Genomic DNA, 12542 nt, shown 5'->3' on the forward strand with positions numbered 1-12542 from the left:
TAACAACCCTACGTCTCGTGCTCCGGAGAGGCTTTATTTTATCTGTATATGTATCCGAAGATTACAATGTATGAGAGAAGAGAACGGATCCCATGCCTGAGCTAAGTCCTGAGACTAATGGCCAAAAGAGAGAGGTGAAAGAAAAAAGCCCCCAAGTCTAGTGGTGGGGGGTGGCTTATATAGAGTGCGCCACCCCCTCACCTCCTATGTTATAAAGTGGGGCATGAATGCCATAATATCAGCCCACTACCAAGCCCTCACCATGAGAATGATGCCGACTGCTTTGTTGCCTGCTGGTCTTCGTATATCCGAGTGGGTCATGCGGTCGAGTGGATGGTATACTGCTTGGTCGAGTGGATGGTATACTGCTTGGTCGAGTGGATGGTATGCTGCTTGTCCGAGTGGATAGTATGTCTGTATGAAATTTATCTGGACCCACGTGTTGTGTGGACCCCATGCTTTATGATATTTCGACCCTTCGTGGGCCTACCTGTTATGTGTATCCCCAACACCACCGACGATGTAGATCCGAGCGGCTAGAGGAGGAGCCACTGCCTGCATGCGGCCTTGCGGCCTTGCCGGGGTCTTCCGGCTCGGTGCCTGGCCAGTCCATGGCGCGACGCGATCTCCCACAGTCGGGCGAGCTCAAGACTGATCGGATCCGCTTCAAATCCGACCGCGGGGTGCGCTAATCAGGTGACCGTGGTTGGGTAGCTCCGAGGTGTCGAGGGGGAAGGGGGTTGGGCGTGCGCGCGTCCGAGCTGCACAAATGCAGTGGCAGCGGTGGCGGCGAGGGGCGGAGTGGAGAAGGTGGAGGTGGTGCGGCTGGAGGGGGGAGAGGGGCGGATAGAAAAAAGGGTCTCTATGCCACTGACGGGCGGGCCAGAGGAGGACACGCGCCCGTCCGCGCGCTGTCCATTTCACCCCATAAACGGCGCAAAGTTGGGTCGAGGATAGGTCGAAAGCGGACAGAAAACGGGCAAAAATCCGTCTGGCCCGTGCTGGCCGTCTGATTTGTTCATTTTACCTCAAACGGATGGGCCGAACGGGATGGGGTCACGCTGGAGTTGGCCTAAGGGTGCCACGTGAGTTGGCCAGGAGTATGATTGATCTGGCCATCGGGGTCGTACGGATGGAAACACCGCGTGGTTTCCGTTGCGTGTGACGCCTAGTGGGTCGACATCTTCCATCGGCCTCCGGTTTTGTTGGGACATGTGAAGCCTGCGTTTCACCACGCGACGCCAGAATGGAGATCCGTGGATTGGCTTCTAGTGTCAAGCAAGTCACGCGTCTGACTGATCGGTGGACAACTGGACATTATGGATCAGAAAGGAAAATGAGACCAGAGCAAAATGCTGGGATCATCTAGCATTCTAGCTAGGGAGGGACATAGAGTTCGGTGTTTGATTACGGCCATTCGGCTTACTGGTCCTGCAGACTGAACCTACGCAAAAGTTAGCATTTTAATCGGTATATAGGCATATAGCGTATCGCACCCTTCCGTGGTTTACTTACACTATTCGTTGCCCTTTTTTTCATGAAGAATTACCTCCATTTTCTCTCCTGTTTTTGTCGCGGAGCAAACGACTACTCCCTCAATTTCATAATGCACTGCGACCGATTTTTAGAAGTCATATTTTGCAAACTTTGATCAAGTTTATGAAGAAAATTATATACGTCTACAATACTAAATATATAAAATGATATATGTTAGGCATTCTAGATGTGCATATGATTTTCCCACAAACTTGATCAAAGTTTGTGAGACTTGACTCTCCGAAAACACTATTTTCTATAACACCGCTCCAAAGTTTTAAAGAGCCCACATTCAATTAACGTCTCCAATTAAAATTGGGCCACCTGATTTTAAAGGGTCAACAATTTCTCAACGCTTTCATTCAATTATTTAATACTATACACTATGCTTCCAAAATTTTAAGGATTTACAACTAATTGAGGTGATCAATTTAGAATTGGATCACCTGATTTTGACCGGATCAACAATGTCCCAAGGAGTTATCTCATTCATCTCTTTTAATTTCCTGTGTTCCCTAATTTTGAAACTCTTTCATGCAATTGAGGTATTCAAGTTTAGATTTGGTATACGATTTTGAGTGGGCCAACGATTTTTCAAATCAACCATCAGCAACCGGCCTATAAAAACACGCCAATTTCGCGCACCCTCCCACCACCTAGAAAAAAGAAGTGCCACCATGTGATATTGTAGCACCAATAGAGTACCGACACAGAAAATTTCCTAGATAAATATACGTTGGTCAGCAGATAACACAGAACCATACCACGAAAGGCCCATCAAATCACCATATTATAAATAAAAAATAAAACACACTCCATCATCTCCCCCACCGGCCAAACAAAATATTCCATCATTTCCAAAAGATAAGGGGTATTAGTTTTTAGAAAGTCAAATTTCTTAAACTTGGACGAAGTTCAGAGCAAAAAATATTGACATCCACAATAACAACAACAAAGTCTTTAGTCCCAAACAAATAGGGTAGGGTAGAGGTGAAACCCACAAGATTTCACGACCAACTCATGGTTCTGGCACATGAATAGCAAACTTCCACGCACAGTTGTCCATGGCTAATTCTTTGATGATGAATATTTAATAATAAAATATGGAAATTCATTTCATGATGAATCTAATCATATCGATTTGATATTATGGATTTTGATATGTTTTGAATTTGATCAAACTTAAAGGTTTGACTTTTAAAAAAAGCAATACATCTTATATTTTAAAACAGAGTGAGTAATTTTTTAAAAAAGCCCAACAACACCAACATCGCTACAAAGCGCGCCCAAACCTTCTAGTATGCACTATGGAATGGAGGGAGTATTTGGAGTGCTGCTCAAGATTAAGTGAACCTGGCCGGTTTGCATTTTTTTTACAATATAAAAGCCGAAAGTCAAGTCCTCGCAGTTTTTTTTTTTTTTTTGAGGAAAGTCAAGTCAAGTCCTCGCAGATGCTCCAAGATAAGTGAACCCGGCCGGTCTCCATACAGTGAATCGTCGTGGTACGAAGCAGTTTCAACTCCACAAGAGATCGATGGAGCACATTATCTTCTGGATATACCTTGGCGTGGAGCGCTGGCTGGCCGGAGGATAATGATAGAATCCTCTCACAGGAACCAAGCACAAGTACACGAGTGTGTACTCAGCACTAGTATTCCCACTACAACCGGTCACGGTTTGGTTTGTACCCCTAGCTAAGCAACCGGGCAGGAGCAATTGGGCGCCCGATCCAGAGCCATTCAGACCTACCAACGTTCTTTTTTTTCAAAGGCCTCTATCAACGGCTTTAAAATACGCCGTCGATCTTTGGATGAGCACCGGCGATGGATCCCGGCGACTTGACGCTCCGTCGCGTCGGCCGCACGGCGAAGACCCGGCCAGGTCCACGGCCTCATCAGATGGGAGCATGTCACCGTCGGACGCATGCATGGATCCAACGATTAGAATAGATTAATAATCATTCTAAAAGGCTTTGCTTGCTTATCCTCCACCGCAAGCAAGACCTGTTCACAAAGATCACGGCAATGATCACAACGCAACAAACAAATCAGATTCAGATGCAGATGCAGATGATGCGGTTAGATTTTGACATACTCCTAGAAAAATACGAAGTCTTGGCTGCTGAGGTCGTCTCTGAGCCCGAGGTGGGAAGTTCCGACCAATTCCAGGCGGATTTTAAAAAGTTAGCAGGGCCTGTTTTATTTTTCCTTTCTTGATATGGTTGTTGGCGCCTGTTGGGATGTGTGTAAGTACTGTATTATGGCAAGAGTTCGAGTTTATAAATCGGAAAAAAAATACTGAAGCTCTCCAGAAAGAAAAACATATCCGACAGTATCCAAACAGAACAGCCAAGTGGATTTCAGCTGGATCCCACGGACCGCGGTGTTTATTATTCACACATATCCGAAACAGTGATCAAATCCAAAATGGGACAAAGATTGTTGCGAAGACAACGGTTCGAGCCACTTGACAAGCCGGAAAGCGAAGCTCATCAGGCCGTACCAAGTTCCACATCATGTCGATCAACGATTATTGGATTCGATGAGGACACCAGACCACACCATGTTTAAAGCACGGTAAATGAGGATTATTGGACCAAGAGGACCCCGTCACGGATGCGGATATATGATGAAATGTCGTTTCTTCGTCTCCGTGGTGCTTTCTTTCCTGGTCCGTCAGTTGGCGCTGGCCATGGTGGCCCTGTCCTGCCGCCTCAGCCTATCGCCTTCGCGGCACAGGTAGTCCTGAAACTTTTCCTGCAAGATTGGAGCGCATGGTGAGTACAGGAAGGGGAAGCACGGAGATCAACGATAACTGCGACTACGAGAAAAATTCAATCAAAAGTAGAACGAGAACATATATAGCATGTGCGGCTGTTAGCCTTTTTAAATTGGCCATTCTAGAAGACCCACCAAATCGGTTTATCCCTCCAATTGGTTCGGCGTGTGAGACACCACGATTAACTATCTGAAAAAACCTATCTGAACAGAAAACTAACTAACACACTACATGTGGACATGTGGTCCATTAACTAAAGCTTGCATTTCGAATCTGGTTCAACTGTCCCTGTCAAACACAAGGAACGCATTGATAACATAACAAGAAAGGCTTAACAGCAAAGTTAATGTTGATGTTGCCTAGCAGAACATGACCATGATATACTAACACTACCGGTTGCATTCCAAGATTCATCCGAGTAAAGTAATCATGTGTCCATTCATCTGGAAGCGTACCCCCAACCTCAGAATGACAACACGTCCTACCCGAAAAATTCCTCAGTGCGTCATCTTGGTTTATTGACCTAAATATAACTCTCAACCAGTCTCCATCTTTCTTGTACTGTGATACTGCTAGCATCTCTACAACTCACACATAACAAACCTTCTTTTATAAAGCCGTCACACCAAATGAACTTTTTGGCTAATCCTAAAAGCTCACAGACTCACCGTGTACAATCAAACAATGTATAAGCATGTTTAAGGGTCAAAAACGTGATAGCAGATGTCATTGAATAAAAACAAATGGCGGAAGTGTATGGCTTTGCTTTGATAGGAGAAAAAAACCCACATAATTGGTTCCCTTCACTTTCATCCAAGGTTTACTTTACCCATTCTACTTTTGGATTGGCAAATAGTAGATTTTTAAGGGCCAAAGAAGATGATGTACAGGTACAACTCAGCCCAATTTTCAACTTTGGGTGCAATTTAGCATGTGTCAGTTATAGGACGGAGCAAGAAGCTGACTTAGCAATACTAACTGAAGATTATATGAAATTATCATTAGCAAATTTCATTTCTAAGACCCATTCCCTGATGATTATCCGAAATTGTTATATCACGGTGAACAGAAGATTTACCTGATGCGTATACAATATCAAAACATCTAAGGGCCAAAAATATACTACACATAAAGAGGACCATTTGAGGGAAGTAACACAAAAGTGCTGATGTCCCTGTAACCATAGCCCCAATCCCGCAACAAAAAAATACCAAACAGATTTCTTAGTGCACCACCTCTGCTATTTACCTAAACAAACCTCTCCATCAGGTTCTATCATCCCAGTACATACCATCTCTACAACTCAGACAAAATGAACATTACTTTTACATTTTTTAGGTAATGACTAATGAGTCTAATGAACAATAATTTTAGAACCTCAGAATTGAACCTTTTAGCTATCCGCAAAAAAGGTGATAAGAGATTAAGTAAAAAAACAGAAGGGTTGAAGCATATGCTTAGCTTTGGAAGGAGAAACAAATGCGCCTCCACTTTCATCCAATATGTAAAGGCAAAAAAAGGGTGATAGAAAAGCTCACAACCAGTTCATAGTTTTGGGTGGAATGTGGCATGTGCCAGGGAGAGGCAGAAGCATTATACCAGGATGCCTCTCCTTCATTTGCCCATTGTTTTTAAATTAACGCTATCCTATCGTTTCCCTGTTACGAATCTATATAAACCGTCTGTATGTGGATCCTAGTCAACTCCATATAGCACTAAAAGAGCTCCAATAATAAACATGGAAAGAACCTAACAAGGAGTAAAGCTTGTATGTGCTCTACATCTACAAGACATCCAAAGTTACTTTTATATACTTTTCATAGATGAGGATGCAATACAAAGACATTCAACTCGACACTCGAAGTCCATAACATCTAAGAGCCAAAAGAATCACACATAAATGTGTAATTTGAGGGAATGGTTATGATAAAAAAAACATGATGACATAAGTTCCTCTACACTCTTGATCTGTCACTGATTTTGCAATCAAGTCAAATATTCCTTAACTAATCTTATGCTTGCAGGAAAACTTCAACATTTCTTCAGTTTTATCAACTGGATCCTCGACTTTGAGAAGAGCTTCTCTCATTCCAGCTATTCTAAATTCTGCACTGAATGATTCCATGTTGGATGATATGCCATTGGAAAACACAAAATCGTTTTATAGTTGTTACATCGACTCCTTTTCTATCTGACATCTTACTACCTAGTGCTATCACAATGGCTAACCATTCAGTCATTGCTTGGGGGCCAACGCGAAGCTTCCGTTTCCTTTCGGAGCGGAGGAATCCCAATAGGGCCGTGGATGGATCGCTCTATGTTGGCGCCGAATTCGATCAAGAACGGACGATTCGGATCAAAACATAACGATCTCAACAAAAACTGACGGCAAAGCGTCGCCCAGATTTCGGTATGGATGAATCCCAACAGTTTATGCCCTAAAATTAGAACGAGGAGATGGCGAGGGAAGGCACCTTGCCGCCAGAGAGGGAGACGACGGTGAGCCCTGCGGCGGCAGCACCGCCCCAGATCGCCACCGTCGACGAGAGCAGCGACCAGCTCCGGTAGATCATCCCGCCGCCTTGTCTAGTCTGTAGATTGCAGGAAGCCTAATCTTTTTTTTTCGAGACAAGATTGCAGGAGGCCTAATGGCGGTAAGGGCACGAAGCCGTTTAGGCTCACAGCCCACCACTCCGTATTTTCTGCCTCGGCCACATCCTTGTTCGGAGTTTCACGGCCCACAGAGATGTGCTTGATTAACATTTCTCAAACACTTGTTCAACATCTCTTTCAATCCCTGTTTAAGATTTTTACATGCTAAAAAAATTTCATCATTTTTTTAACACATGGTCAACCTTTGTTCTATACACTTTTAACATTTTCCAAATACTTGATTAACATTTTTCAAATACTTGTTCAACATTTTTTTCAAATGCTTGATTAACATTTTTATATACATGATCAAAATTCTATCATTTTTTAGTACATGGTCAACATTTTTTCTCTACACATTTAACATTTTCCAAATGTTGCTTGATTAACATTTTTCAAATACTTGTTTAACATTTTTTAAATGGTTGATTAACACTTTTATATACACTTTTAGTTTGTCAACTGAATTGCTTGAGGACAAGCAATGGGTTAAGCTTGGGGGAGTTGATACGTCTTCATCGTATCTACTTTTCCAAACTCTTTTACCCTTATTTTGGACTCTAATTTGCATGAATTATATAGAACTAACCCGGACTGAAGTTGTTTTCAGCAGAATTGCCTTGGTGTTATTTTTGTGCAGAAATAAAAGTTCTCGAAATGACCTGAAAATTTATGGAGAATATTTTTGAAATTAATAAAAAATATTGGCGAAAGAATCAACCAGAGGGAACCCACCAGGCGACCACAAGGGTTGGGGGCGCACCCCTGGCTTGTGGGTCCCACGAAGCTCCACCGACCTCAACTCCAACTCCATATATTCACTTTCGAGGAGAAAAAAAATCAGAGAGAAGGATTCATCGCGTTTTACGATATGGAGCCGTCGCCGCCTCCTGTTCTTCATCGGGAGGGCAGATCTGAAGTCTGTTCGGGGCTCCGGAGAGGGGAAATCGACGCCATCGTCATCATCAACCACCCTCCATCAACAATTTCATGATGCTCACCACCGTGCGTGAGTAATTTCATCATATGCTTGCTGGACGGTGATGGGTTGGATGAGATTTATCATGTAATCGAGTTAGTTTTGTTAGGTTTTGATCCCTAGTATTAACTATGTTCTGAGATTGATGTTGCTATGACTTTGCTATGCTTAATGCTTGTCACTAGGGCCCGAGTGTCATGAATTCATATCTGAACCCTTTATGTTTTCATGAATATATTTGTGTTCTTGATCCGATCTTGCAAGTTGTAGACACCTATTACGAGTTATGATCCGCATAACCCAAGGTGACAATAATTGGGATTCTTTCTGGTGATTACCGCAGTCTTAGGAGTTCATGTATTCACTAAGTGCTAATATTTTGTTCTGGTTCTCTATTAAAAGGAGGCATTAATATCCCTTAGTTTCCATTAGGACCCTGCTGCCACGGGAGGTAGGACAAAAGATGTCATGCAAGTTCTTTTCCATAAGCACGTATGACTATATTCGGAATACATGATTACATTATATTGACGAATTGGAGCTAGTTATGTGTCACCCTAGGTTATAACTATTGCATGATGAATATCATCTGACTCATATCATCACTGATCCATTGTCTACGAGCTTTTCACATATTGATCTTTGCTACGTTACTTTGCCGTTGCTACTGTTACAATTGCTTCAAAACTGCTACTGTTACTTTTGCCACTCTTACCGTTACTTCCATACTACTTTGCTACTAAATACTTTGCTATAGATATTAAGTCTTTCAGGTGTTGTTGAATTGACAACTCAGCTGCCAATACTTAAGAATATTCTTTGACTCCCCTTGTGTCGAATCAATAAATTTGGGTTAAATACTCTATCCTCGAAAAATGTTGTGATCCCCTATACTTGTGGGTTATCACATCTCTTATAAGCGACAATGATTATATGAGCATCCTTTAGTTTGTTGCAGTTTTCCTTGTGAAATGATTTCCATATAAAGAATTTGAATGACCAGAGGAGTACTTCCTCAATAGAGAATTTCATTACATGGAACATCCATATCAAGAGATATATTGTTTTCGGATTGACCGTTGGATATCTCTTGATCTTATTGTGGATCTTATTGTGGGTGCACGCATTGCAAGTGTCTTTAGCCGTCTTATCACTGAGATTTCACTTGTAAATAATTAAAGGAAGATCCATACGATGCAGAATCCATAGGTGAAGTGTGATGTTGTTCTGTGGACAATCATCAGCTCGTTCTTCGTATAGTCAATTTAGTTTATACTTACCACATCTTTTTTCATATAATATGTATGCATATGACGTATAAATATATTCCTAGAGCTTGATGCATGTTTTGTACTCACCACATGGCCACACTAGAAAAAGGAGAACAAAAAATTAACGAGTAGAAACAGGGTTTTGGTATTTGCAGGTGATTTATTCCATGCCAAGTCATGTTATTCCACCATGAACTATATCCCTTTGATTTCTCTTTTCACAAAGTGAAATTACCACAAAAAAATAACCAAGTTTAAGAAATGTAAACTATGATTATATATCTTTATTATTAAAGGGTTGTTTGTGATGGCGGTACAATTAGCGTTATGTAGAAATAAATTTAAAAAAAGGAAACTAGGAAATTATTGTCGCCATTTGGCTTGAAGTGGCCGCGATGCTCCTGCCACAGATGGTGTGGGGGGGGGGGAGTATTACATATCAAGTGATATACACCAGAGATGAGGGGAGAGAGTATTATATACAATGCACGTGAAGGTGGGATGCGACCTACATAAACATGTATCCATACACAAGGGCCGACATATGAGGATAATGATCCTCGTGATAGTGATATCATCATACGACATTTAGTTAAGAGCATTATACATACTTTCTCAGACCGAATCATGATACCTCCTCTGTTCTTTAATACAAGGAAAATATAAAAAAACAATTTTGCACCTATACAAGGTCAGTATCTCTTTTTAAGAAGAATTGATAAGATTTTTTGCCTCCTACAATGGTGATTATTAATGCAAACGTTGTATGCAATCATAGAGAAAGAGGCACCAGATGCAGGATGACTAATTGGCACGGAACATGAGAGATTTTACACACAATAATCTGGCTCTGTATACAAAAAACGGAGGGAATAATAAATATGTTAGCTAGAATTTGAGTATGAGTAGAATTCTTCTATTAGCAAGTGTATAAGGGATAGTTATCGCAACATAATCATAAACCAGATGCAACATACCTGACATGAATAACAATGATGTTTGATCAATGTCTCACGTTAAAATTTGTTGGTCTGTGGCAACGCACGAGTATTTAGAAAAAGGAGGTAAGGAAGTGGCTGCCCAAAAGGCCCCCTTCACCAACATAGGCCCACAAAAGGGGGGGGGGAGCTTGCCTACAAGCCCCCCTTTCCTAGGCGCCCCAACAAGGGGGCCCCAAAAGGCTCCCCTCCCAACACTTGCCACATAAGGGGGCTGCCCCTAAGGGGGACACCCCTTTCCGAACATGTTTCCACCAAAAGGGGCACCCCCTCAGCCCCGTACAAAATAACCCACAAAAAGGGGGATGTTGTCCCCCATGGCTGAACACCTTCCCAACATTATGTTTTTGTACGAGCCGCCCCTCTGGAAAATCCGGGAGGTCCCAGATTTATTTCCGCACCGTAGAAAAACTCCGGACCTATTCTGAAACTTTTTTCAGTTTGATTGTTTACTCCCAATTTCATTTTCGGTTTCTCGAAAATACTTCCAGTTTTCTCTTCAAAACATTTTCAGTGTTTCCGAAACTTTTTCGATGAATTTTTCTCAGGCTCCTAACCTAGTACTCAACAGATGGATGACCCTTAAGTGTATGACCCTGTAGGTTTGGTGAAGTATAGACATGACCTGGAACTCCTTCCGATCAAGGATCCATATTGACCCCTATGCCCACACGAATGATATTCAAGTGAACCTTTAGTTCACGTGAGTTATTACTATTTCTTCGTGATATGTTACAAATAACAGAGGCGAGATTTATTGACATCCTCATGAACCAACAACTTGTTCACTAGCTATGCCAGTTTCCTCGTTATCCGTTTTGTTCTCCTTTCTCATTCCCGTGTTTCGGCATCCCCGTGATCAAATCACGTTGTGTTTGGCCAGAAGATGATTGATACCGTCATACCGAGAGGGCCCTAAGAATATCTCTTCATCGACGAAGGAGAAAATCCCAGTCTTGAGCTATCAAGTGTCTTGTCATACTTTTCCATGAACCCGTAAACTGCTATAATTGCCCCTGTTACTAAGAGGGCCCTAAGAATATTTCTTCATCGATGGAGGAGAAAATACGAGTCTTGAGCTATCAAGTATCTTGTCATACTTTTCCCCTGAACCCGTAAGCTGTCGTAATTGCCCCCCTATTAGTGATGACATTTAACAAACCTAAAGTGCATGGAGCAAGTATGAAGGAACACGTACTCTCACGGTTGAAGAAATGCAAACGTTTAACTTACTTTGTGTTATAAACCATTAACTTGTGACGAATGGATCACATAGTATAGAACAATTAGGTTGGTTCAAGACAATATGTTCTCCTAACATTGTGTCCTCAGAGTTGCCATCATTCACATGCCCATGATCAGGAAAACAGAACCATCATGCAACACTTGAGCTAGCCTTAGAGATGAGACTAAGAATCTATTTTACCGTTTATTATTCCACATGTGCACACGAGTTCCATCAAAGCCTCGTGGTTATTGCAGACTCAAGAACCATTATAGTTATACCATAAAACATAAAAATTAATTACCTCGTGGTAATGCATTGTCTAGAAGGCCCTTCCTATGTAGTAGCGCCACTTACTAAAAGTACACGGAAGTGGTGAGAGAAAGTAATTATTTGAAGATCTTTTCTGATTTATGCCATTTTCTGCATTTGATGCTTCCTTGTAAAGTATGTCAGTGTATTTATTTATTTATTTTGCATGGAATGTCAGTGTATTTATGAAACAACTGAATTTCGTACACCAGTTGTGTGTTAAGTTATATAGCCAATCAATTCACAATGCAATTTTGTGACGCCCGGATAATCAAGCTACAGTAACCTCTGCTAATGACACCACGTCATCTTCGTTACTGTCGCTAATCTCGCGTTAGTTCAAAACGATTTGAATTCAAATTTGAATTTTTGGCAAACAACCAAAGTTTTCAAACATTAAAACAAAAATGTTCAGAATGTGACTTAGTTAAGTTTACTAAATTAGGTACAATCTATGTGCTTTTACAAAACTAAAGTGTTAGGTAAATAAAGAGAAAATAGAAAAGAAAATAAAGAAAAAAGAAAGTATAAAAAAATAGAAAAATAAACTAACAAAAATAAAACAAGGGCCACCCCTCCCACACTGGGCCACGACCCAGCTAACCGGCTAGCCCACTAACCTAGTCGGCCCACCCCCACTCCCCATCACCCCCTTTCCACCCCGAAACCCTAACCGAACCAGCCCACTCCCCCTCACTCCCTCGTCTCTCCCTCTCATCCTGATCCAGATCGGATCGGGGCTGACCCCGTGGCCGTCGCCCGGTGCCGCCCCACCGCCCCCCGCCCTCGTC

The 12542-nt window shown here is 42.0% G+C and overlaps 1 protein-coding gene across 1 annotated transcript; it reads right to left on the reverse strand.

Annotated features, from left to right (window-relative positions):
• Positions 1-3846: 3846 nt before the first annotated feature.
• LOC119305954 (succinate dehydrogenase subunit 8A, mitochondrial-like) lies at positions 3847-6968 on the reverse strand. The gene is made up of 2 exons (XM_037582333.1): positions 6789-6968; positions 3847-4292 (listed from the first exon to the last, which is right to left on the reverse strand). Exons 1-2 carry the CDS (start codon positions 6885-6887, stop codon positions 4212-4214), a joined length of 180 nt encoding a protein of 59 aa, XP_037438230.1. The 5' UTR covers positions 6888-6968; the 3' UTR covers positions 3847-4211.
• Between the last annotated feature and the right edge of the window lie 5574 nt (positions 6969-12542).

The sequence above is a fragment of the Triticum dicoccoides genome, chromosome 5B (assembly GCF_002162155.2).
Source record: "Triticum dicoccoides isolate Atlit2015 ecotype Zavitan chromosome 5B, WEW_v2.0, whole genome shotgun sequence".
NCBI lineage: Eukaryota > Viridiplantae > Streptophyta > Magnoliopsida > Poales > Poaceae > Triticum > Triticum dicoccoides.

Coding starts and splice junctions, on each gene's coding strand:
- LOC119305954 (XM_037582333.1), bottom strand. CDS start 6,887: ATGATCTACCGGAGCTGGTCGCTGCTCTCGTCGACGGTGGCGATCTGG. Junction 4,293..6,788: donor TCTCCCTCTCTGGCGGCAAG/GTGCCTTCCCTC, acceptor CCAATCTTGCAG/GAAAAGTTTCAGGACTACCT.